The 26,918-nt window shown below is 44.8% G+C and overlaps 2 protein-coding genes across 3 annotated transcripts in view; both read left to right on the top strand.

The window, feature by feature from the left end:
• DGKE (diacylglycerol kinase epsilon) overlaps nucleotides 1–13,865 on the top strand; it is a 39,624-nt gene extending 25,759 nt beyond the window's left edge. The window contains exons 9-12 of the mRNA XM_058168816.1: nucleotides 394–465; nucleotides 1,185–1,312; nucleotides 2,922–3,033; nucleotides 4,977–13,865. Of these exons, the coding sequence (XP_058024799.1) occupies nucleotides 394–465; nucleotides 1,185–1,312; nucleotides 2,922–3,033; nucleotides 4,977–5,168 (504 nt within the window). The 3' untranslated portion in view covers nucleotides 5,169–13,865. The remainder of the gene's footprint in view (nucleotides 1–393; nucleotides 466–1,184; nucleotides 1,313–2,921; nucleotides 3,034–4,976) is intronic.
• Nucleotides 13,866–13,887: 22 nt separating this feature from the next.
• On the top strand, nucleotides 13,888–22,696 carry LOC131191063 (uncharacterized). 2 transcript variants are annotated; one of them, XM_058168815.1, is made up of 2 exons: nucleotides 13,888–14,018; nucleotides 18,980–22,696. In XM_058168815.1, exon 2 carries the CDS (start codon nucleotides 21,497–21,499, stop codon nucleotides 22,430–22,432), a length of 936 nt encoding a protein of 311 aa, XP_058024798.1. In that variant the 5' UTR covers nucleotides 13,888–14,018; nucleotides 18,980–21,496; the 3' UTR covers nucleotides 22,433–22,696. The 2 variants fall into 2 exon arrangements, with proteins under 2 accessions (XP_058024798.1, XP_058024796.1); XM_058168813.1 differs by having other exon boundaries at nucleotides 13,898–14,018; nucleotides 16,460–22,696.
• The last annotated feature ends 4,222 nt before the right edge of the window (nucleotides 22,697–26,918 follow it).

The raw sequence follows: 26,918 nt of genomic DNA, 5'->3' as shown, positions 1-26,918 counted from the left end.
GAAATCATCAAGATGTAATATAAAGCTTATATAACTGGAATGTGGGATGGTCCCAAATTAGGAAATTCCAGAAAATGTTTTTTTTTTCCAGAATCACTAGTGGTGATGTGCATTGTTTCAGGTGGCATGGGATGTGGGTAGTGGGTGGGGGCGGAGTGAAAAATATAACCGAGTAGCTTGTAGAAAGAAAGAGGATCTTTCTATCCCTTTGCATTAGAATTTTAAAATTTTGTTTATGGTAGTTAGCTCTTTCAAAATATTTCTATGCAATAATTCTATGTACTTCAAAAGAATTTGGAAACCAGGTGTGTTCTGTAACAAGGGGAAAAATGCCATCTGTCCAGTCTTCTCCTTCATTGAAATCCCACCTCTGTTTTTTTGTTTGTTTTGTAGGCTGTGTATTTTTTTTATGGAACCAAAGATTGCTTAGTTCAGGAATGTAAGGATCTAAACAAAAAGATTGAGGTAAGATAACCGTGTTTCCACTCTTCCCTAGAAATGTAATTTACCCGAGAAATATCTTGTCATTTATAAGGAGGTGGAATCAGAAAATACATACATTAAATCAAGAATGTACAGTACATGGAAGGGCTTTAGTGACGTTCTGAGCAGATGGGCATCGATAAATATGTTTAGTAGCTTTTTAAATAAGGATTCTTTTTTGTCCTAGACAGCAATCGTTGGATGCTCACTTGTGCTTGTTTTTGCTTTTGTAACCATACACATGAAACTTCCCTGGATCAATTCATTTTAAAACACATGAAAATGAGTTTACACCTTTATATGAAATCAAAATGTGATTGGTTTGTTTCTGGCTTAGCATGTGGTATGAATGGGGCCAATAAATAAATTGCTCTTCCATAACAGACCAGGCCACATGGAGTTTCCCAGTTTGTTTAGTGCTCCAGTCAGGTCCCTGACAATGCAAAAGCCGTGTTTAAAAAAACGAGAGCAAAATAAACTAGTATTATTTTGCATGTTTGCAAAATTGGTAGTGGTTTGATTGAGACAGGTTTCCCAAATCATGATTATCTCTGGCATAGCACAACGGGTGAGCCCAGAGGCCATACAAACTGATTGCTCGCTTTCCTTTATGTTCCCTTCTGATTTGCTCCAGATGGCAAACATTTTGAATTCATTCTCACAAGTGTAACTTACTAACACCCTGTTGTATATCTTTAAAGCTAGAGTTGGATGGAGAGAAGATCGACTTGCCCAGTTTGGAGGGGATCATAGTGCTAAATATTGCCTACTGGGGAGGTGGCTGTCGAATATGGGAAGGAATGGGGGATGAACTTTATCCTCTAGGAAGGTAGGTTAGTAATAAGTTGCATATAAATTATATACAGTTGGGAAAGTTTGGAGAGTCTTGTATCCAGGGGTGGGGGATCATCTGATAGTTGTATAGCTCAGTATTTTTAAAAAGATACTTCATACTTCCTTATTTTAGCTTGCCTTAGCAGCCTTTTTCCTTGTTGTTTAACGATGAAGAAATCCCCAAAATGGCACAGATCTTCAAAAAGGAATAGCAGACTATGGCTAAAGAGAACCTCTCTTAGCTTAATAAAGATAATAGCCCTTTAAAATGTTTAAGAAATGAAAGGCAGGACTTACTGTCCATTTGAAAAATAAATTCCAAAACGGCTGCTTCTTCAACAACTACCGTATTTTTCAGAGTATAAGACGCACCTTGGTTTTTGAGGAGGAAAATAAAAAAAGACTGATTGGCAGGTGGATCGGCCTCCCAGAATACCCCCAATCAGCTGTTCCCAGAGATGAAATTTAGCAACAGGTTCCTTGGTTGTGAGCTCTGTGCCTTGCTCTTTTTTTTTTTTTTGCTTTTTTTTCCCTGCCTCTAAAACTTCTGAAACTCTTGTTTCAGAAAAAACTTTTTTTTCTGCCTCTGAAAGCCTCTGAAACAGCTTCAGAAAAAAAGCCTCTGAAGCTTTGTTTGGGGGCTTCTTTTCTGAAGCTTCTTTTCTGATGCTTTTTTCAGCCTCTGAAACCTCCGCTTGAGAAGCTGGGCGGGGCCACATTCGGAGTATAAGACGCACCCAGATTTTCACCCTCTTTTTTGGGGGAAAGGTGCGTCCTACAGTTTGAAAAATATGGTAACTGTTTGCAGCCCTGCCCCCTCAGCTGTCAGCACGCTAGCTGCTTCAAAGCACAGTTCCTGAAGCTACGTGCTATATGGAGAATCTTGTGGGATGATTCTAGGACTTTCCCTAACCCAGGAGAGTTATATAAACTAAAGGAATGTCAGTTCCTTCTATTGGTATGTCAAAAAGATGACAGGTAGGGTGAAACCATTCAGGGATCTTTCCCTGGGTATGTCATTTAGTTGGCCATCTTAAAAAGGAATAATTTGTTCCAATAGAAGAGAAAGTACTGATGAAGTTACCTAGTTTGGTAATGAAAAATCTTCAAAACAACAACAACCCCAAGCTTCAAGGATCCCACAGAATAATTTGTTCCATCCCCAATTCTTGGCCTGGTGTTCACACTTCTTCTTTCTTGCCAGGTAACAGCATCTAGATCAGGGGTGTCAAACTCAAGTCGTCATGGCGGCATCACGTGACGTATCGGGACTTTTCCCCCCTTCCCTAAACCGGGCGTGGGTGTGGCCAGCGTGTGACGCATCCAGCCCATGGGCCGGGAGTTTGACAGCCCTGATCTAGATCACCATCTCAATTTTCTACCTCCTTTTCTTTCTGACACTTAAACACTTTCTGCAAGTAGAGGCTTGAGAAGTTGGATTGGGAAGCGAAATTTAGGCCGTACCTATCCATTTGGGTTTCTCAGGATACCTTCTCAGTCTGGGGACGGGTGGGGGTTTCTAGGGCAGGGCTGTAATACACATAGTCAGGTAACCTTTTTGACAGTTGGGTCCAGGATATTAAACTTCCCTTGTCCTACTTCAGGCATGACGATGGACTGCTGGAAGTCGTTGGAGTCAATGGCTCATTTCACTGTGCACAAATTCAAGTGAAGCTTGCAAATCCTGTCCGGCTGGGACAGGCCCATACAGTAAGGGTATGTTGCATATCTCTCTGACTGTTTTCCATACTCCGGATTGGACCTTTTATTTGGAGCCCAATAATGAAACAGAAAATGTGTTAGGAAAAGGCAGGGCATGGAGACTGACTTCACCGCCCGTTAGTTTAATTGCTCTCGGAAACAAACCGACCAAACCAGGAAACCTCCATATTGTATGAAGAGACTGTAGCTCTGGGGCAGGTGCATAGAGTTTGGGCTTACATTTTTCTTATTAATTTTGGGTGGATATAGAGGCAAATGGGGATAATGCCCTTTGGTGCCTTGATTAACTTTCTAGTGCAGGTGATCTGCTCATATTCAGCAGAGGATCTTAACGCCAATTCATTTGGAGTGTCACTCAAAACTTGCCAAGCTAGTCCAGAAAGAAGAAAAAGAAGGACATACCCACTGTCTTCTCTTAACTGTGTACATTCTTCTGTTGGTACACAAGTCCAACCAATATTTACATCACACGGAGACGAGTGAAATGCTCCCAGTTCAGACCGGATTGGCCGATCCGGTAGTGATGGTGGCAGGTGGTTCGGAGAACTGGTAGCAAAAATCCTGCCCCCCCCTCCCCCTGCCCATCCCCAGCTGAGCCAAGCAATCGTCGGAGCCTTTTTTTTTTTACTTTTAAAGGCCTTTTTTTTAACCTATTTGGCCAAACAGGTTGTAAAAAAATGCTTTTAAAAGGCTCTGACGATCCCAGCTGAGCCGCGCGATCGCTGGAGCCTTTTTTTTTTTACTTTTAAAAGCAATGTTTTTAAAAGTAAAAACAAAAGATTGCGCACCACAGCTGATCACACACACACACCCCGGCTCTGTTCTACTTACTGCCTGCCTCCTCGTAGCGTGCACTGCACATGTGCACCTCGCATTTGGTGCGTGGTGCACACTGCACATGCAGTGCGCTGCATGCAGCGCACATGCAGAGCCAACGAACCGGTAGTAAACTGGTTCAGATTTCACCACTGCACGGAGACATAATTATATACTCAAGACAGAAGCGTTGCTTGAATGCTTATACTTTCCAAAAGCTTTTTCTGAAATGAACGATTGTCATTTCTCTTGTTTATTGTTCAGAGAAGACTATTGTCTCGTTCAACTCTTATCCTCTCCAAAATCTCTTTATTTATTCCTCTCTCCAGAAGAGTTTAGAAATTGTTCCATTTTTTTCAATAAGCTCTCAGGAGTTTTCTAGCTTTCATTTTCATGCCAAAGGGGAAGCAACTCTGCAGACTAGGTTTTTGCTTTGGGGAAGCCTCTTCTGCCACCTTGCTGCCTTCCTCTGTTGCTTACAAAGGAAAGTGGCTTGGGGCCAGTTACTTCCTCTCAGCCCAAACACCTCACAGGGCTGTTGTGGGGAAAATAGGAGGAGGAGGAAGGAAGGAAGCAGTATTGGGTCTGTTCACTGCCTTAAGGTGCTTATGAAGTAATAAAGGCATAAAGTTCTAATAAGAAATTATAAAACAGATGCAAACCTGAAGAGACCATGGGAAAGGGATTTGTTCATTCCCACACTAGTTTGGTTACTCCCCTGAATAGGGGAGTATTAATAGGGGACAGTTAGTTACATTGTTTAGTGCATACTAAATATATTTAGCATAGAGCTGTGGTGGCACAGTGGTAAGAATGCAGTGTTGTAGGCTAATTCTGCTGACTGCTGATTGCTAGCAGTTCAAATCTCACCGGCTCAAGGTTGACTCTGCCTTCCATCCTTTCCAAGGTTGGTAAAATGAGGACCCAGATTGTTGGGGGCCATAGGCTGACTCTGTCAACCGCTTAGAGAGGGCTGTAAAAAGCACTCTGAAGCAGTATGTAAGTCTTAAGTGCTATTGCTATTATTGTTCTGTGTAAAAACAGTATCCTGGACTCTCTTAGTTGTCAGATTCCACAGTCCTCTACCCTGACTTAACTTCTCTTTTCTTTTTCCATTTCAGTTGATCTTGAAGAACTCAAAGATGCCAATGCAGGTGGATGGGGAACCCTGGGCACAAGGCCCTTGCGCCATCACTATTACCCACAAGACCCACGCACTGATGCTCTATCACTCAGGTGAACAGACAGACGACGACGTGTCCAGTGTGTCTGAACAGGAGCCGACAAAAGATCAAACCGATGAAGACACATAGGTCTTGATCCAGGTTCGGCCTGCTAACTAGTAATGGTAGTTCAGCATGGCTTTTGCTGGAAAAAAAACCTTGCACTTTGATCCTGGCTCTCACAGAGGCTGTACCATCTCTGCTTTTACGAACGGCACAGGAATAATAAAAAGCTAGACTTTCGAGGTGTATCCCAAAATCTGAGCCAAGTTCAGCAGTCATTCCTGCTTTGATATATATGTAACATCAAGAAGAAGAAAAATAGCAGGGTGGAGGAACCTTTCGTGGTAACTGTTTACTGATTACTCTCTTTAGTAGTCCCTGAAAAAGTATGTATAGACCTGTGTAATAGTAATTGTTACCAGGTTTGTAATTTGAGGCTTGAAGGCAGTTTTTCCATTAACTGCACAAAGCCATTTATTGGGGGGTGGTTTTCAAATGCCATCCTCATGCAGACATAGCACCACTGCCTGATCAGGAATATTATATGGAATCGGCTGCTCTTTTTCGCTCCCTTCCTCGCCTCTTTTGGTAATGCATTCCTTTTTTTCTTCCGGACCATAACATGGCGTGGTGCCAGGACCATTATTCTTGTGCTTTCTTGGAAAATGGAAGGGTGAAAAATGGGGAAAATTTGTATGAGAAAAGAAACCTCAAGAAAAGGTTACAGAGCTCTCCTATGGGCAAATCTATGTCTGCATTAGGTTCACAGTCAGCTTCGAGTTCAGTTTTGTTGAATAAATAGTAGTATTGGTGACAAATATGCTGCAGACCATGCCAGTTAATAGTCTTGCCTTTTTTGCGATCCTGAATAGAGGGAGGATTAGATTTGTATGCTGCCTATCCAGTCAATACTGATAACATATTTGGAGTTCTCATAGGAAAATGTTCATTGTTTGGGCTATTAATCTTGCTTCCGTACTAGCTGTTTTAGAGGGTGTGTTTTTTTTACGATGTGCTTTGTTTCTAATGTCTGTTACACTGATTTATTTATAGAAAGGGCAATTCTGATTAGGACTCCTCGATTAACTGTTACAACTTTGGAGATTACTTTTAGAGTCATTTTATAGGAAACGCAGGCTGCTGCCAGAATGCAAAATGTAAGGAAGTTAGCAAAGACCTTGCAGGATCTTACAGGAATTTAGATAAGAACAAAGATACACTGAGATTTCAGCATTGTTGTTTTAGAACTTAGAGATGTATGAGAATAGGTGATTTTTGTGGTATTCCAGCTATTTGTATTACTGTGTTTTTAATAGTTTGGCACTTTCCACTGGAAACAAAAAACTTGCCGCCTCCCGATAACCCCAAAAATTGCCAGCTTTTTGACAGCCTGGATATTTGAATGAGAATAGGGAGATCAGTTTTATTAATTTCCCCCTCAATCCTCCAGTATAGTAACCGCATTATTCCGGGCGGTAGGGGGGGCTAACATTCTGGAGATGCTTGTCAAGGGCTACATGAGTGGGGGAGTTAGAAGAATCTGTTAGGGGAATGTACTTGCTCAAAGGAACACTGGATCTAAATAGGTATAAGGTGAGCATGCTTAAATTATTGTACACAGCTGCTATTGCTTTACTGTAGGCACAATCTATCAGGATTTCTCTATGCCTAGACCCTACTAAAATAACACCTGCACAGGGCTAAATTTCTGTTGATAAGACACATTCCTAGTAAATTGAGCCATTGATCCAAACACTGGTTTTCTTGTCCTTTTAGGAAATTTTCCATGTGTCTCTCCCTTTTGAAATAACTTTTAAAGCTTACTAGCCATTTGAGTAGTATAAAACCATGTTTTGAAACTATTATATAGCTTAAATTAAGATTGATTCACTTACCATATTTTTCGGAGTGTAAGATGCATTGTTTTACCCCCAAAAAGAGGGTGAAAATCTGGGTGCATCTTATAGTCCAAATGTAGCCCCGCCCAGCCTCTGAAACGGAGGTTTGAGAGGCTGAAAAAAAAGCAAGGCGCAGAGCTCACAACCAACGAACCTGTTGCTAAAGTTCACCTCTGGGAACAGCTGATTGGGGGTATTCTGGGAGGCTGATCCACCCCCAATCAGCTTTTTTCTTATTTTCCCCCTGCAAAACTAAGGTGCGTCTTATAGTCCGAAAAATACGGTGCTTGGTGGTGGGGAAGTATTTAAATGTTTTGATAAATCAGGCACGTTTAAATATTTTTGTGGGACTTATACCAATACATGAACTAATATGTTGAATATGAGGGTCTTGGTTACTTGTAGCTGAGTGAATGCAAAGGACAAGCATCTGTTAGAGGCAGCAAGAGTATATGTGTGTTGAACCGTTTTGTTCACTGTTGCAATTTTTCAGTCTTTTTGCTACCTGATGATTATCATAGTATTTATCATAGTATTATGGTTACTTTAATAGTTTATATGGATAAGTATTCATAGGATATTTGTGTCCCTGATTATCTTCTGTTTATACCAGATTTATTTATTAATTCAATTTATATAGCCCCCCCCCCCCGCATCTCACCAAAAGCACAGCAACAGATATATAAACATCCGTATTGAAAACGTATCTCCAGCACAAGATAATAGTAACATACAAACAGTTTATGTAAGCAGTGCCACTAGGTGAAGTGCCCTCCAGTACTTCAGAGCATTGCTAGTCAGATCAGGTGGCCTGCATTTCTCTTGCATTGGTTGTACAGAATGCCCCCATCCTCTGTGACATCCTCACTGGGGGAAGATGAAAAACGCCCTTGTTTCTTCCGATGCTTTCTCAAAAGCAGTTATAAAACTCTTGCCATTAATCAGAATAATGAGAAAAGACATGCAGATGGTCCTCAAGTTACAACTCGTCACTTGATGACAGTTCAGAGTGATTAAGCAAAATTACATACCGCCCATCCTTGAAGTTATGGCTGCCGCACCATCTCTGCTCTCCCATGATGGCATTTCGGGCAGGCAGTTGGTAACTTGTTTGCACTTAGCACTAGGTTGCACTTAGCACTAGGTTGCTAAGTGTCCTGAGATCGTGTGATTGTCAGCCGTGGTGGTGCAGTGGTTAGAGTGCAGTACTGCAGGCTACTTCTGCTGGCTGGCTGCAGTTTGGCCGTTCAAATCTCACCAGGTTCAAGGTTGACTCAGCCTTCCATCCTTCTGAGGTCAGTAAAATGAGGACCCAGATTGTTGGGGGTAATAGGCTGTAAACTCTGTGAACTGCTTAGAGAGGGCTGTAAAAGCACCGTGAAGCAGTATGTAAGTCTTAAGTTGTTGTTGTTGTTGTTGTTGTTGTTGTTGTTATTATTATTATTATTATTATTTATTCGATTTTTATACCGCCCTTCTCCCGAAGGACTCAGGGCGGTGTACAGCCAAAGTAAAAACAGACAATACAATATACAATTTAAAATACAAATTAAAAAACTTATTTTATAACTGGCCTAAAAAACTTTAAAATATATAAAAAACTAAAAACCCTTAAAATTACTAATAGAAAATTTAAAAATCAATAAAATTTAAGCCAGCTGTTGCTGTTACTATTTGCAATCTTCTCTTCCTGGTTTCCCCAGAAAGCTAGTGCAGAAGCCACCAGGTCTCTGTTGCCTGCAAAAGGGATTCCCCTCCTCTCCTGGAAGTGGAGGGGAAATCCTGCATGGGGCTGGAGAAACAAAGACCTTCAAGATTGTCTCCAGCCTAGCACCAGCGTCTCCCCCGCCCCCATGCACGCAGAAGGAAACTCCAGCACTGGAGTGGAGAAAAGAAGCTTGCGTTCTGAATATCCGATCATCTTTCTAATCTTTCTACCCTTCAGAAAAGGGTAGAACCATAAAAACCAGAAAACACAATGTTTCCGAACAGTAAAAAAGGCTTTTTCCAGCCTTCCTTGCCTTCAGAAACATCGCAAGAGCTGGAGGTTTTTTCCCCTCATAATTGTTCTAAAAGCTAGCAGACTCCCTTTTCACCATTCAGAAACATCATGTTCTTAGCTTTCTATTTTTTCCAGCTTTCTATTAATCAGAAAACTCACATTCGCTACCTTTCTAACCAGAAAGCTAGCAATTGCAATGTTTCTGAAGAGTAGAGAGGCTAACACACAGGGGAGGAGAGCAGCTGTGCTGGGGGAGAGGAAAAATTTGGTAGACCGTAGCTTCCTTTCTCTGGCCCAGCATGGTGGCTTCCTTCCGCACGCCGTTGGGGGGGGAGAGAAAGTCTGAAGTGAGCCAGAGAAATGAAGCTCAGATGTTTCGAATCTTTGTATGACAGGCAACCGTTTCGATCCGTCCACTTAATGACTCATGCAGTCGCTTAGCCGCTGCACTTGGAGGACTGAGGTTGTGGTCTTTGAGCAAGGCGGTCACCTGAGTATCTCGCTTAAATGACTGCAATGACTTATGACCAGAATTCCGGGCCCAATAGAAGTTGTAAGTCAAGGACAACTACTGTATATGAAAAAATCTACGCATATGCACTTTATCAGCAGTAGACCAAGAAACAAACATTGAAGCATCTAGCTAGCTCTTGGACGTGATGCTAGACACACAGATCTAACCATTAGAGGCATTTTTCTTTATCTGAATTGTTACATTGTTTTGTAAACCTATTTATTGACCTCTGTATTTTGATTTTGAGTGTCCTGTCGTTTATATGGATTTGAAAATAAGTTGACAGAACTCTGAGTTTTGTTGAATGACTTGCTATTTCATTTCTATTTCTGTTACCTAGAGTATTTAATTCTTTCAGAAGCGTAAGGAGCATCTTGTGTCCATAGCAGACATAATCAATTCCATGTAGTTATCAAGATAACGGACCAAATACAAATGAATTCTATATAAGCAAACTGTACCTCTTTGGCTCACGTTTTTCAGTGAAGAAGAGAGAGAGGCTGGTCATTGTATCATTTAGTATCTGTAGTTTGAAGTGAGGTTTTAAAAATCTGTAAATTGATTAGAGTTTACTGATGCTCTCTTGAATACAAAAACTATAAGGTGTTTGTTTGTTTGTTTTTTGTTTGAAACATAACAGACACTGAGTACTTAACAATATTTGCTGGATCCTTAAATGGGTTGTAGAACTTACGTCCCACAAAGCCAAAGTGACTTTTGATGCAGAAGGGACCACAACATTGCAAATGGGTTGCACAGGTTGTGCACTGTTGATTGTGCTGGGACTCTCAAAGACGGACAAGAGGCAGTTGTTCGTCTCTGGTGGAATAGAAAGGGGCTGTGATACACATTCTTCAAGCATCTGGATAACATGGTAGAAGCAACCTCTTTTTTTTCGAGATTATAAGGCATTGGATGACGGCATAGTTCACTCTATGTGTGGATTTGTTGCTCCACTATTGGGTGGTGCTCTTGGACTATAAATGGAATATCATTTATGGGGAAACCATCGCTGGGCATATTCTCGCAGAAGGTCTGCACATCGATGCAGATTAAGTTTACCAGACTGAAGGTCATGGGCAATCCAGGATCAAGGTGTCAGTTCCCATTTTCAATTCTGGAAGATGTTGCACAGCGAAGTCTTAACAAGGTGGATCACTATGAAACTAGGGTCAGAATCAAGAACTGAGCCTGCCGGAGATAGTGGATGGTTGGAAGATGAAGGTAGTTGTGGTGGAGAACCTGAGGATGGAAGGGTCAGTGATGGAGGAGCCCATTTCATGAATTGGAAATGCTTCTTTGGGCCTCTGACAAGTGATCTGGAAAGTAGGGAGCCAGTAGAGGAAAAAGCTCCTTCTTGAGCATCCCAGTAATTCCAGCTTTCCCTTAAATCGGTTTCCTCCTCACTTGCTCCTTTGCATTACAGAGAACTTCATGCACATTCTTCATACACTTTCCTAAGGCGGTTTGTTTTTCTTTGAGCAAGAGGAAGAAGCCCATTAATTAAATGAACTGGGATGATATGTAACTTAACTGTCTGCACAAAAGTTCCTGATTTGAAATTTGGATTCAGGGTCTACCCTGTTGTCGGTGGGGCTGGCTGGCTTCTCTCCATCCCTTCCTCCAAGTTGCAGGCCCTGCTTTTGCTCCCGGATGCCTTTCGTGGCAGAGTTTGACCTTCCCATTCAGGTGGCATCTGGGCTTGAGTGTTCTGTGTTTCTACAGGGACATTTCTGGCTCCTGATTTGCCTTCTTGGCAAGTACAATGCAGGGCCAGGCAACATATTTCAACTTAGGGGCTGGACTTTATTAATATACGGGTAGTCCTTAGTGGCTTGATGACTGAAGATCCACGTGAAGCAGGGTGAGGGTTGGCATTTGCAGCAATGCCTCGACGTATTGCATCCATTCATTCAAAAGAAATACCATATTGGGTTTTTTTTAAAAGGAAGCTCTTATCAGGGAGTGTTTCTTTTCTGCAATTACCGCATCTGTCTCAGGTTTCATTGTGGAAACCTGATGTTGTTGAATACAAATCTATATAGCTGCGGTGCATTCTTTAGAATCTGATGTGTATGACCGGTCTGCATGTTTAGTTTGCATTATTAAAAAAAATATTAATAGTTAGCTTAAAGTGAATATGGACAATCAACCCCAAAAAGTATAGATGGAAGTGACTGTAGCATATAAGGAATGACCGCCCCTAGAATGCTTCAAAGCCCCCGTTTTCTATGTGGATTAATTGGGAGATAAGATACACTTAGCATTGTATCTGCTGTCTCTACCGTTCTCATTACCCATCTTTGTGTTGAAGAGGCAGTTGTGTGTCCCATTAGTATTGTGTTGCTTTGCTGGGGCTATCTAAGGTAGGATGTTGGAATTACCTGGCATTTCCTAAGGAGGTATCGCGTGTCCTTGAGTGCTCAGCCATTGTGCTTGAAGCAAAAGGAAGGATAGCCATATTGCATACACAGTAAGGGAATACTTTCCTCGGCTGTGGTTGACTACCTTATTGAACTGCATCCGAAACTGAATGGCAAGTGAGGGGAAGCTACTGGTCCCCCAGAAGAGGCTGAAGTACAGTGCCTTGCAGCCCAACCAGCAGAGCTCAATGGCAACTGGTGGTGAACGGTAGCTAAAAAGCCATCCGGGTTTCCCTTCCCAGTCTAGGATTGACTTATATTTTGCTGATTTACAGGAGTTCTCTTCCCTTGAGTATTCCAGTGGAAATGTGGAATATAAATCAGATAAAGAAATAAAAGCAAGGAAATGAAATACGTAAAGAGAACATAAAGCCATACTCCCGGGGGCTTCTTCCAGTTTCATTTCCTTCTGTAAATCCATCCATCTATGATGGGACGTCTAATATTTTGACAATAAATAGCTTATTTTCCCTGTTCTGCATGAGATATTATTAGAGATCTCTAATAATGGCTTATTTTAGGGGCCAGCTTTAAGAGTTACACAGTTGCTGTGCTATAGAAGCAGGGCTGGCTGGTTAATTATGACTGTGTTAAGATGGTATAGAAATATTTTTGGTGTCAACTTTCATGGAGATAACCACTTCTGGTCAGATACCTGAATTTCACAGTAGTTTGGTTTTTTTTTTAGCTGCCATATTGTGAAATTAGGGGACGTTTCTTAGTTGGTCTAAAGGACCAACTGACCTACCCGAATACCTCACTTTGGTATAGCCTGTGGATCTTTTTGTTTCTAGTTTACATAGCTTTCCTTTAGTGGAAATCTCTACCACTTTTTCTACCTGGGTTAAGGTCTTCGGACTGCAGCCATCTGCTTTCTTAATTTTGTATTTCTATTTGAAATGAAAGAAACAGAAAGCCATTCCAGAATCCTGTTAAGCCATTTGAAAATATTCTTGCACATCTTTCTCTCCAGGTCTCTATCTCCATTTGGAGCTTCAGCACGTGCAAGAAAAAATGTTTTTGATCATTCCATGCATAAGCAAACTGGGGTCCTGGGCTTTCACACACACACACACACACACACACACACACACACACACACACACCCCTCGCCCCAGCTGCTATTTGGTGATATTATCTAACATTTATTCTGTAAGTGAAGTTAACTGAATGTTTGATTTTTCCCAGTGGAAATCTTGGTTCAAGTACATTTTTCTTCTCTGATATTGAGAAAAACGGTTTTGGTCTGCATCTCAGTTTACGTTTGCTCTAACTTCATATGTTTGACTACTGACACAAGGACTGCTTTTAACAAAACCCTTCAGAACATCTGAGAGTACTTGCACAAACCCTTGACTCTCATGTGGTCACGTCAGGGAAACTTTTACATTTTTTTTCCCCAAATAATTTTATATTGCTTTTCAGTATTAAAGAAGCTAACAATTTTTTTTTAATTACAAATAAGCTATGATAAGGAATACCTGTAGGATAGTTTCCTAGCTACTTGTATCTATCTACCCTGGTTCTGGTATACGTTTGGCAGCTGTAGAAGCGAAGAAACGAAACTTAAATCTAGAGGGAATTACTTTGCGCATAGGTTCCATTGCAAACAAGACTACATTTTGCTCTTGTCATTATAAGGCATTTCCCCCCCCTATTTTTTTTCCATCATAGAAAAGTGAAAACATGGTAGCACTTATTTTAGAGGTGTGTCTTCGAGAACGTCTGCTTCATACTTTCTAAACACTGTTTTTAAGAAATACTATTTTCATACCTTTGAGACATCTATGAATATTCCCTAATATGTCTGTCAATAAATCTTGTATTTGTCTATGTAAATTTAAACGGAAGAAAATCTGTGTGTTTTGGAAGCCATGTTCTACTCTTTCATATGCCATCTCGAATGCCTACTTCCATGAGCTATAATAAAGTAACTTTGGCACCTAATTTTTGGTATCCCTTTATTTTTAGTTAACATGCCAGTAACTGACGCAACACTTCCTTAAATCAGCCTGTAGCAACATTGTTCAGACTGGGTGTGATGGAATTGTGGTACAATGCAGCTAGGGAGCATCAGGCTGAAAAAGGCTGATTTATCAGGTAAACATTTAAAATGATGAAAGACAAAAAAAACAGAAGCACAAAATATTTTCAATGGAGCATTTATTTATATTTAAAAGCAGAAATACAAAAATTTTCCAGGGAAGGGAATAGACAAGAATATTCAGTGGGACAAAAGGAAAGGAAAGGAAAGGAAAGGAAAGGGAACCGATATGACAAATTCTGTAGAAAGACATTTCAGATTATTTAATATTTTATGCACAATGCTTCTTAAATATAAGCAGGCTATATATTCAATTGTGAGTCATTGATCACTTACTTCCTGGGCATGCTTACTGAGAATTAACTGCCTGGATGTAATGGTGCATGTTCCTAAAATGTGCACATGGGCTTGGAATATGTTGAACTTTTGAAGGAAAGGAAAGAAGGAAAGGGTTTCCGATGCTCCTTGCCACAAGGAAACACAATGGGGAAGCTGGCAGGAATTCTGAAGTCTCTCGTGTTTTTTTACCTGCCTGTGGTCATTCTATTACTCTTTTTAAGTAAACACATATCTCTGAAATGATGACCCAACATGGCACAAGTTGGTTGGTATATTTGAATCCTCAACTGAAGATCGGCTTAGACGTGCCCTTTAGGAAATGGAGGGATGGCTAGGCAGGCCTTCTCTGTTGTAACCCCCAACTGTCGTAACCCCCAACTGTACGGCTCTAGGAGATACGTTGGCCCCTTTCTCTCCTTGCATCATGTAAGGCAATTGTATGTCTTTAATTGTTGATGGGCTATAAATCTTTCCATCCTGTTTCCCTGGCTTTCAACAAGAGTAGCTGGAAGATTTCGGCTCCCAATATTGTGTTTATAATCAGAACGTTAGAAGACTATTCTGCATGTAGATTTCACTTGCCTAATGAGGCTGGGCCAGATACATTCAAACTATGCTTGGCTTATAGAAGTGTCAGAAATGTCTCATCCCCAACTGTGGAGATCATTAAGCTGCCAAAATTAACACAATATCTTATGAGAGTTTGCCCTCTTTTTGCCCAGCAACTGTAGAATTATTTTAAACAACTACAGTTACATTGCAGTTTGCTGCCCTAGAGCCATTATGGTGAACTTACGGCACTTGTGCCACAGGTGGCATGTAGAGCTCTCTCTCCTGGCAGGCCAATTGTCGCCCCAGCCCAGCTCCACCGCACAAGTGCTTACATAAGGCGGGTAAATGTTCAGAGACTTGATAAAACAAAACTTGCAATCGTCTGCCAAGGATTGAGCTTTACAAATCTTTTCCATACATGCATCTTCCAGGAATTAGTATATTTGTGCTGTCGTTCAAGGCAATTTTTGTTTTTCTATATACTTCCTGCATCTGTTATAAAAGAAGTTAAAACATCTGCTCCCACATAACCCACATGAGGATTTCTGCACTGACTCTTTTGTTTTGCACTATATTTGCTCTTCATTCTTAGGCTGAAACCATATGGGGGTTTTGCTGTAAAATTTATTTTCAGATCCTCAAGAAACATACCTGAAACATTTAAGCTCAGAAGTTTTAGAAAACAGTTTTCTCTTGGAAATAAAAGGTGCAGAAGCCCAAAAGCATTCAGAAGCACTTCTTCCTTGTAGTTTTGCTCAAGGCCCCAAATCACAACCTGAGAACTTGTGACTTGCCACTATTTCAGAATATAATTCCAAGACAAGTCATGTAATGTCCAAAAAATTTTTCCTATTCTCCAAAGCACCTGAGGGCAGGACAAGAAGCAATGGATGGAAACTAATCAAGGAGAGAAAGAACCTAGAGCTAAGGAGGAATTTCCTGTCAGTTTAGAACAATTCATCTGTGGAACAACTTGCCCCCAAAAGTTGTGGGGGCTCCAATACTGGAAGGTTTTAAGAAGAGTTTGGACAACCATTTGTCTGAAAAGGTATAGGGTTTCCTACCTGAGGAGCGGGTTGGACTAGAAGACCTCCAAGGTCCCTTCCATTCCATTCTATTCTAATTTTCCACACAAGAGTTGACCCTGTGCCACCCACCAATGCACAAAGTTGTTGTTGGCCTCCATGTGCAAAATCCCAATTCCACACTTCCACAAGGATCCAAGACAACCTTGTTCCTTCAGACACACAAGAGACCAATTCCTTATATCCTTCATTGAAGCTGAGACATAGAGAATGCATACAGAAATCTATTTATCAACAGACAGAAAGTGAGTCTTTTGCACAACAATCACAAGGGCACCCCATGCTTTCTTGTGCCTGGAACCCTGAAAGGTGATCCTGAAATTAGAAAATAAGGAAATTAAAGTAGAAAGTAGAATTCCCATCATTCCACTGTTAGTGTGTTGATTGCACTGACAAGCTTTTACAGTACAGTGGGAAACTCTTACTAATCGCTTTAAGATTTATTTAAAACAACAAACAACATAGAGGTCAACAGCAGCAGCATGTTTTTAAAATATCAGATTTATTTTCCTCTTTTTCAGGTCATAATGCATTCGAAGCGCATCTTTGCAGAATGTAAAACACCTAAAAATGCAATTGCATGTGTCTCAGTTTATCAGCAATTGATTAATGGGGTTGATTGATCCGCTGATCTTCACCATAGTAGCACCTTGAAGAGCACTCACAAGAAGATGATTAGGGCAACAGCATTTCCTGATTCTCTCTTGCAGTGTGGTGATTGATTGATTGAATGAATGTAAACATCAGCCATCTCACCAAGCAATTCTGAACAGTTGTTCCAAAAGATGGAGTGATAATTGGCAGCAATGGTCTGCAATCAGTCCAGAATCAATAGTCCAAAGGCAGAACATTTAGGGTTTTTTATTTATTTAAACAAGGTAAATGCCATCCAAACTTAACAGCAGTGATTATGGCCAGTATACAAAGTTAAAAACAAACTAGTTGAGCTAAGTATCGAAATCATAAAGGTCAAGGATACAAACTACAGTTCCAAGTTACAATCAAAAATTAACTGTCAGATGCTATATCTTTGGGCTTTTAGACATACACTATAACTACTCCAGGAGGGATGCGGTGGCTCAGTGGCTAAGACGCTGAGCTTGTCGATCGAAAGGTCGGCAGTTCAGCAGTTCGAATCCCTAGTGTTGCATAACGGGGTGAGCTCCCGTTACTTGTCCCAGCTTCTGCCAACCTAGCAGTTCGAAAGCATGTAAAAAATGCAAGTAGAAAAATAGGAACCACCTTTGGTGGGAAGGTAACAACGTTCCGTGCGCTTTTGGCGTTTAGTTATGCCGGCCACATGACCAGGGAGACATCTTCAGACAGCGCTGGCTCTTCGGCTTTGAAACAGATGAGCACTGCCCCCTAGAGTCGGGAATGATTAGCACGTATGTGTGAGGGGAATCTTTACCTTTTATAACTACTCCAGCTATTGAATAATTCTGCATAGTATTGGGAACTGAGCCAGTTCAGGGTCTCATAAAGTTATGATTTTTTTGCAAGGCATTGCTAGTAGGGAGTGCGGGAAGTACACCCCAAAAGGACAGTGTCAGAAACCTCACAGCACCAGAAGCCTCAGAAGACAGTGTCAAGAGACTCAAGCCAGCCCTTCCCCCTTTAAGAAAACTAAGAAGCACCAGCTTAAAAGAAAAACTCAAAATGGCTGTTACAAAAGAAGCACTTAAGTAGAACCATTAAGATAAGGGGAATCAGGCTAAAAATAAACTTTCCAATGTAAACCAGAACTCCCTTTTTTCTACCCCCTGACAAAAGTAATCCCCAGGATAGGAAAGACAAAGGTCCTAGGACAGGATTAAGCCATTAAGGCAGGAAGAAGGATCCAGGGCAATCACTTTAACTAGAGGCACACAAATAAACCCATCAAGCTGCAGGAGCTTCAAAGGGGAATTGAGCATAAAAGGCTCCGAGTCACATCCCCAATCCGCTTGCAAGCCAGGAATGCTCTGTCACTACTTTTCTTGCCTTCCTGAATTAAAGAACCCTGCTTTCTGGCAGCTGGCTTCTGTGTCATTTCTTCTCAGCATCGGTGACTGCTTCCCAACTGGGAACAAACTCAGGAAAATTTCTTCCAACAGGAGGGAGAAGAGCCAGGAAGAAAATATTAATCAGAGCAGAATGAAGAAATAAAAACATTAAGACAAATCGGGGTGAAATGCTCCCGGTTCGGACCAGATCACCCGATCCAGTAGTGATGGCGGGGGGTGGATTGGAGAACCGGTAGGAAAAATCCCTGCCCGCCCCCACAGCTGAGCCACAGGATCATCAGAGGTTTTGGGGTTTTTTTTACTTTTAAAAGCATTTTTTCTTTGGTCGAAAAAATGCTTTTAAAAGTAAAAAAAAAAGCCTCTGATGATTGCGTGGCTCAGCTGGGATCGTTAGCCTCTGATGATTGCACGGCTCAGCTGGAAACCTTTTAAAAGCATTTTTTCTACAACCTCTTCAGCCAAAGAGGTTGTAAAAAAGGCTCCTCTGTCAATCCCAGCTGAGTTGCCTGATCGCCAGAACCTTTTAAAAGCATTTTTTTAAAAATGCTTTTAAAAGTAAAAAAAAGTTGTCCACGCCCACCCAGTCACATTACACCACCACCACCAAGCCACGCCCACAGAACCAGTAGTAACAAATTTTACATTTCACCCCTGAGACAGATGTACTCTTACATAAAAGTTTAAAAGTGGATTACCATTTTAGTGCTCAAAGAGGAAAAGTGGTTTATAAATGAAATAAAGACTTTAAGGAAAAATAATTAAAGATTGGTAGATTGACTATTGCTTGGTGACAGAGCCCAGGTTTTGAATATCAATAATTTTTCACATTTATCCATAACTGTCTCCCCATCTATTTTTTAAGAAACAGAGAAAAAAAAATCTGCTTTACAGTCAGAAAAGACTTGTTGATCAAAGCAATATTCTAACTTGCTTTATTACACTTTCCTGAATGCAACGTGTTCTGATCGCCAGCACCCTGGCATTTCTCTGCTAAAGTTGCTTGATCATTTCCTTTCTTCTCTTACTTTCTTGCAGAGGTCATCATGTTTTTTGACTGGGGACTGAAATGATGGGAAATTTTAACAGCTGCAACTGCCGATAGTGGGAAGCGTGCAATTTATGATAAGGAATCAACGTTTGTTCCAAAAAGTGAAAATATCTGTGTATTAGAGCTTCTGTTCATTTTAGTACAATGCCATTAAGAATGGAAATACATAGTGGAAACATAGTGGGAAAAGATGCTGAGGCCTCAGAAAGCATGCAGAGAAAAGCAACAAAGATAATAAGGGATCTGGAGGCAAAATCATATGAGGACTGGTTGAGGGAATTAGGTATGTCTAGCCTAGCAAAGAGAAGGGTTAGTGGTGACATGATTCAGTCTTCCAATACCTGGGCTGCCAAAGGGAAGAGGAAATCTATTCTCCATAGTAACTGTGGGCAGAACAAGAAGCAATGATTGGAAGCTCATCAGAAGCTCGTCAGAATTATCGTCCTGTCTCCAACATTCGTTTTGTGGTGAAGGTTGTTGAGAGTGTGGTGGCGCAACAGCTCCCTCAGTACCTGGATGAAACTGTCTATCTGGACCCGTTCCAGTCCTGCTTTCGGCCTGGGTACAGCACGGAGACGGCATTGGTCGCGTTGGTAGGGCTCGGGACAGGGGTTGTTCCTCTGCCCTGGTCCTATTAGATCTCTCAGCGGCTTTTGATACCATTGACCATGATATCTTGCTGCGACGGCTGGAGGGGTTGGGAGTAGGGGGCACCGTCTTTCGGTGGTTCTCCTCCTACCTTTCTGACCAGTCGCAGACGGTGTTGACAGGGGGGCAGAGTTTGGCCGCAAGGCACCTCGTGTGGGGTGCCACAGGGGTCGGTTCTCTCGCCTCTCCTGTTCAACATCTACATGAAGCCGCTAGGTGAGATCATCCGTGGTTTTGGGGTGCGATGTCATCTGTACGCTGATGATACACAGCTGTACATTTCCACCTCTAACCACCCCAACGAAGCCGTTGAAGTGATGTCTCGGTGTCTGGAGGCTGTACGGGTCTGGATGGGGAAAAACAGGCTTCGACTCAACCCTTCCAAGACTGAGTGGCTATGGATGCCGGCATCCCGATACAGCCAGCTGACTCCATCGCTGACTGTAAAGGGCGAGGCATTGGCCCCCATGGAAAGGGTTCGCAATCTAGGCGTCCTCCTGGATTTACGGCTGTCTTTAGAAGATCATATGACGGCCGTCGCCAGGGGAGCTTTTTATCGGGTTTGCCTGATACGCCAGTTGCGTCCCTTCCTAGACCAGGATTCCTTATGCACGGTCACTCATGCCCTCATCACTTCTCGCCCAGACTACTGCAACGGTCTCTATATGGGGCTCCCCTTGAAGAGCACTCGGAGGCTCCAACTGGTCCAGAATGCGGCTGCGCAGGTAGTAGAGGGAGCAACTCGAGGCTCCCACATAACACCTCTCCTGCGCAAGCTGCACTGGTTGCTGGTGGTCTTCCGGGTGCAATTCAAGGTGTTGGTTACCATCTTTAAAGCGCTCCATGGCATAGGACCGGGTTACTTACGAGACCGCCTGCTGCTACCAAATGCCTCCCATCGACCAGTGCACTCCCATAGGGAGGGCCTCCTCAGGGTGCCGTGGGCCAGACAATGTTGACTGGTGACCCCCAGGGGGAGGGCCTTCTCTGTGGGGGCTCCTGCCCTCTGGAACAAGCTACCTCCAGGGATACGTCAGCTCCCTGACCTCTGGACCTTTCGACGCAAGTTAAAGACATTCTTGTTTCATCGCGCAGGGCTGGCCTAATAGTTTCAATGGGGGCTTTTAATAGAGTTTTAGTTCGTTATAGTATTTTAGTTTTAGCCTAATTGAATGAGTTTTTTAATAATGTTTTTAATTTTTGTATCTCTGTTTTATTTGGCTGTGAACCGCCCTGAGTCCTTCGGGAGAAGGGCGGTATATAAATCAAAATAATAAAATAAATAATAAATAAAATAGAGGGAGATCCAATCTGGAAATAAAGAAGCATTTCCTGCAGTGACAACAGTTAATCAATGGGATAGCTTGCCTCCCAAAGTTGTGGTTTGCTCCACACTGGAGGTTTTTAAGAGGAGATTGAACAAACGATTTGACTAGCATGATATAAGGTCTCCTGCCTTGGATGGGGGGGTTGGGCTAGAACAGTGGTCACCAACCAGTGGTCCATGGACCACTGGTGGTCCACGAGAAAATTTTGGTGGTCCGCAGAAAAATTATTTGCATTTTTTATATTGCATTAAATACTATTTATCCTTTTAAAAAATTCATATTAGTGGTCCTCGGGATTTAAAATTATGAATTTAGTGGTCCCTGAGGTCCGAAAGGTTGGTGACCCCTGGGCTAGAAGACCTCGGAGGTTCCTTCCAGCCTTACAAATCTATGGATGTTGAATGAATTGGGAGGAGGGAGATAAATGCCTATCAACAGGGACACTCTGAGGATTTTGTTCAGTATCTGTCTGATAAAATCGCTCAGATTCGGGACGGCCTGGACACTGATTGGATAGATCCAGGTGGGATGGCGGAGACGAGTCTTGAGAATGTTATCTGGGCTGAGTTCGATCCTGTGACTCCTGACGACATGGACAGGTTGTTGGGTAGGTTGAATTCCACCACATGTTTATTGGACCCGTGTCCCTCCTGGATGGTACTGGCCACACGGGATGTTCTGTTTCCCTTCCCCCAATACTCCCAGCAAAGAGTCAGTCAGAGGCCTCCTTTTCTGATTTATTTACATATATATAAATGTCCTGGCTACGTCTACCCACGGGCCTGCCAAGTTTCTGGAGATAACAAGGAAATTACAGATAAGGCCAGAATTACTCACGAATATATTCTTCCCTCCATTGATACAGATTGCCCGCCCAAATTCATTACTTTGTCCAAGACAAAAAACCAGGAAGTCCCACCTCCTATTTATAGTCTCTGCAGATGTCACTGCATGACAATTATGACTTGGCTTTGTCCCAACTCTTCCGCTGCTGCGCACGCCGATCACGCCTACATAACCTTGCATCACTCCAAAACTGTTCTTGGGGCGTTGCCAAATCAGAAGGAGGCTCCATGGAATCAGGCTTTGCCGGCCCCTCCTCCTCCCTTTGAGTGGGTGCCAGGGAGGGAAAGGGCTCAAGAGAAGCAGGGCTGGCCAGGTCTTCTCCCTCACTTTCTGAATCATCCGAGTCCAGGAGTCCGGGTCCAGGAACCTGGGTCACAACACTATCCCTCACCGCAGGGCCCTTCCCCCGGGGCTGACGATTGGGATGCGGTCGGGCTGGGTTCTGCTCATGGAAGGCCTGCACTAGGTCAGGGGCATGAACGTCGGAGGCATCTACCCAGAAGAAATCAGTCCCGTATCCCTTCCACGCGATCAAATATTGGAAACGACCCTTCAGCCAGCGGGAGTCTCGTACGCTGTGGACTTCGTATTCCTCCGATCCGTCCTCGGCGACAGTGACGGGTGCTGTTGGGCACCGAAGGGGACTCGGTGTGGCCTCAGGAACTAGAAGGGACCGGTGAAAAACGGGGTGGATCCGCATGGATCGTGGCAGGGTCAGTCGGTAGGCTACCGGGTTTATTTATTTTTATTTATTTATTATTCGAATTTATATACCGCCCTATCTCCCAAAGGACTCAGGGCGGTTCACAGGCATATAAAACATCAATATACAAATTAAAATAATCCTTAAAAAACTTATTCTAACGCCCAAATTATTAAAAATATAAATATAAATATAAAATATAAATATTAAAATCAATTTAAAACCCCTCTAAATTTAAAATCTAAGCCAGTCGTGCACAGATGAATAAATGTGTCTTGAGCTCATGACGGAAGGTTCAAGGTCAGGAAGTTGACGGAGTCCTGGGGAGTTCGTTCCAGAGGTGGGAGCCCCACAGAGAAGGCCCTTCCTGGGCGCCGCCAGACGACACTGCCTAGCTGACGGCACCCTGAGGAGTCCCTCTCTGTGAGAGCGCACGGGTCGGTGAGAGGTATCTGGTCGCAGTAGGTGGTCCCGTAGATAACCCGGCCCTAAGCCATGGAGCGCTTTAAAGGTGGTCACCAAAACCTTGAAGCGCACCCGGAAGGCCACAGGTAGCCAGTGCAGCCTGCGCAGGATGGGTGTTATGCGGGAGCCACGAGGGGCTCCCTCTATCACCCGCGCAGCCACATTCTGGACTAACTGCAGCCTCCGGATGCCATTCAAGGGAAGCCCCATGTAGAGACCGTTGCAGTAATCCAGGTGAGACGTCACAAGAGCGTGAGTGACCGTGCATAGGGCCTCCCGGTCCAGAAAGGGGCGCAACTGGCGCACCAGGCGAACCTGGTAGAACGCTCTCCTGGAGACGGCCGCCAAATGATCTTCAAAAGACAGCCGTTCATCCAGGAGGACGCCTAAGTTGCGCACCCTCTCCATCGGGGCCAATGACTCGCCACCGATGGTCAGCCGTGGATTTAGCTGACTGTACCGGGATGCCGGCATCCACAGCCACTCTGTCTTGGAGGGATTGAGCTTGAGCCTGTTTCTCCCCATCCAGACCCGTACGGCTTCCAAACACTGGGACAGCACTTCGATAGCTTCGTTGGGGTGGCCCGATGTGGAAAAGTACAGCTGGGTGTCATCCGCGTACAGCTGGTACCTCACACCGAACCCACTGATGATCTCACCCAGCGGCTTCATGTAGATGTTGAACAGAAGGGGCGAGAGGATCGACCCCTGCGGCACCCCACAAGTGAGGCGCCTCGGGGCCGACCTCTGCCCCCCTGTCAACACCGACTGCGACCGGCCGGAGAGATAGGAGGAGAACCACCGATAAACGGTGCCTCCCACTCCCAATCCTCCAACCGCGCAGCAGGATACCATGGTCGATGGTATCGAAAGCCGCTGAGAGGTCTAATAGGACCAGGGCAGAGGAACAACCCTATCCCTGGCCCTCCAGAGATCATCCACCAACGCGACCAAAGCCGCCTCCGTGCTGTAACCGGTCGGAAACCGGACTGAACGGGTCTAGATAGACAGTTTCATCCAGGTGCAAGGGAAACTGATATGCCACCAGACTCTCAACAACCTTCGCCGCGAAGCGAAGGTTGGAGACCGGACGATAATTACCTAAAACAGTCGGGTCCAGGGAAGGCTTCTTGGGGAGGGGCCACACCACCGCCTCTTTACAGGCGGCCGGAAAGACACCTCCACCAAAGAAGCGCCAGAACGCTTGAGCCAGCCTCGTGTCACCTCCTGCGTGGCCAGCACCAACCAGGAGGGGCACGGGTCCAGTAAACATGTGGTGGCATTCAGCCTCCCAACAACCTGTCCATGTCCTCGGAGCGACAGGGTCAAACTCATCCCATAAAATGTCACCAAGACCGCCTCAGCCGCCTCACCAGATCACCGCAATCTTGGTCCAAACCATCCCGGTTGAACGATTTTATCGATAGATAACCGTTAAACTCTCAGCACGCCCCTGCACGGGTCATCCGCTCCCCTGGTGTAGGAGGGAGCGGGTCACCAAACAGGGCGGCTGGGCGGTTATCTGCCGATGCAATGAGGGAGGAGGCGAGGTACGCCGCTTCCTCAATGCCACTAGGTAAGCCCTAGTATAGGACTTCACTAGTGTCCGATCAGCTTCTGAACGGCTAGACCTCCAGGAACTCTCTAGGCGCCTTCTCCGCGCTCATCCTCTCAGCTCCTCGGAGAACCAAGGAGCCGGTTGGGACCCGCGCCGGGTCAGAGGTCGCAAAGGCACGACCGGTCTAAGGCCCCGCCGCGCCCGCTCCCAGGCCGCAACAAGTTCCTCAACCGAGCCGTGAGCCAGACTCTCAGGAAATGGCCCAAGCTCCGTCCGAACCCTCCGGTCCATCAGGCGCCTGGGACGGAACCAACGTGTCGGCCCGCCTCCCGCGGTGGTGAATGGCGGTCAGAAAGTCCAGGCGAAGAAGAAAGTGATCTGACCATGACAAAGGTTCAGTGACTATTTCCTTTAAGTCCAGATCTCTCAACCACTGACCAGAGACAAAAATCAGGTCCAGAGTGCCACCCCCAATGTGAGTAGGGCCATCAACTACTTGGGTCAGGTCCAAGGCCGTCATGGAAGCCATGAACTCCCGAGCTGCCGTCGATGACGAGCCGGACGATGGCAAGTTAAAGTCCCCCATGACTAAAAGTCTGGGGGTCTCAACTGCCACCCCGGCCAGCACCTCCAGGGGCTCGGGCAGGGCAGCTGTCACGCAGCAAGGAGCCAGGTACGTGATCAGCAAACCCATCTGGCACCTATGACCCCATCTCACAAAGAGGGATTCGCACCCGGCAATCTGAGGTACAGTGGTCTCCCTCGGCTCTAGGCTCTCTAATCACAACCGCCACCCCACCACCCCTACCCTGGCCCTCGGCTGATGGAATGCACGGAAACCCGGTGGGCACATCTGAACAAGGGCACGCCCCTTCTGGGCCCAACCAGGTCTCCGAACGCCCATAAGGTCCGCAGTGCCCCTGGATAAGGTCGTATATTAGGGGGCCTTATTAACTACGGACCGTGCGTTGCATAACATCAGCCAAGGCCCAGGCTCTGGGGGTCTTGACCATCCGGGAACGGGAAAAGGACGGGGATCGGGCGCGCGATCGCCTGTAAGCATCGGCGCGCGCCCCAGAACGATATGATCCCCCTTCCGCCATATCTGCCCTCCCACTTACCGTAGAAATCAGGCCACCCTCACCAACAGGAACGCAATCTCCCCCTAACCTCCGAACCTATTAAAACCGTCACAAGCACGCTGCAAGGACTGGCTCCTCCCGACGGGCTACCCCAACGCCCGCCTTAACCCTCCACCCCTCCCGACGGGTTCTCTCCCCATGAATCCCTCCCCCACCCCTCCCTTTAAATTCCCAATAAAATTTTAAAATTAAAATTTTAATTTTAATTCCCATTAAAATTCCCCTTAAAAAATCTATTAAAACAATTAATTAAAAAACCCTTGAGTCTCCTATTTTTGGCATGCCATCTCTCAGGGTTCCAAAACCCATCCTCAAGATGGGCCCTCGATAGCATGGAGAGCCGAACCCGCGAGAGAGGGGAATCTCGCAGGGCAAGAAGGTCAGCCGCAGTAAATGTCCGCATGCTAAAAGGTTGATGACTGCCTCGACAGGGAACGGGCCGATGAATCGGTGGTCCAACTTCTTTACCGGGCGGTCGGACGGGAGGTGTTTGGTGGAGAGCCACACCCGGTCTCCAACTGCCAGCGGGGGCGTTGCCCGTCGGGAGCGGTCGGCGGACCGTTTGTAGTCCTCCTTTGCCCGATTCAGCTGCTGACGTACCAACTGTTGGACCGCATGCAATTCCGTCAGGAAGGTCTGCGTTTCGGGAACAGGAGAGTCCGGTGGTGCCAGAGGGAAGAGCCGCGGATGGTACCCCACATTGGCAAAGAACGGGGTCATCTGAGTAGAGGTGTGCTGAGAGTTGTTAAAAGCAAACTCCGCCAGGGACAGGTAGTCGGCCCAGTTGTCCTGTTGCTGGTTGATGAAGCAACGGAGATACTGTTCCAGTATACCGATGACCTTCTCTGTACCCCGCCGGTCTCCGGATGGTGCGATGACGACAGACACACCTGCACCTCCAACGCGCCATCAGGCTCTTCCAGAAGCGGGCTGTGAACTGAACTCATGGTCCGAAACCACCCTGTCCGTAGACCATGGAGGCGGAAGATGTGCTGCAGAAAGAGACGGGCCGTTTTTGCGGCTGTGGGCAGTCCGCGGCATGGGATGAAGTGTGCCATCTTGGTGAGCATGTCCACCACCACCAGCACCGTGGTGAACCCAGAGGACGGCGGCAGGTCTGTCAGGAAGTCCATAGAGATCGCCCCCCAGGGTCTGTCGGGTGTCGGCAAGGGCTGGAGGAGCCCGGGAGGGGCCCCCGTGGCGGTCTTGGCTTGCCGGCACGGTACGCAGGATGTC

Source organism: Ahaetulla prasina, chromosome 2, assembly GCF_028640845.1.
Source record: "Ahaetulla prasina isolate Xishuangbanna chromosome 2, ASM2864084v1, whole genome shotgun sequence".
NCBI classification, from domain to species: Eukaryota; Metazoa; Chordata; class Lepidosauria; order Squamata; family Colubridae; genus Ahaetulla; species Ahaetulla prasina.
This window is presented reverse-complemented; position numbering and strand designations above follow the sequence as displayed.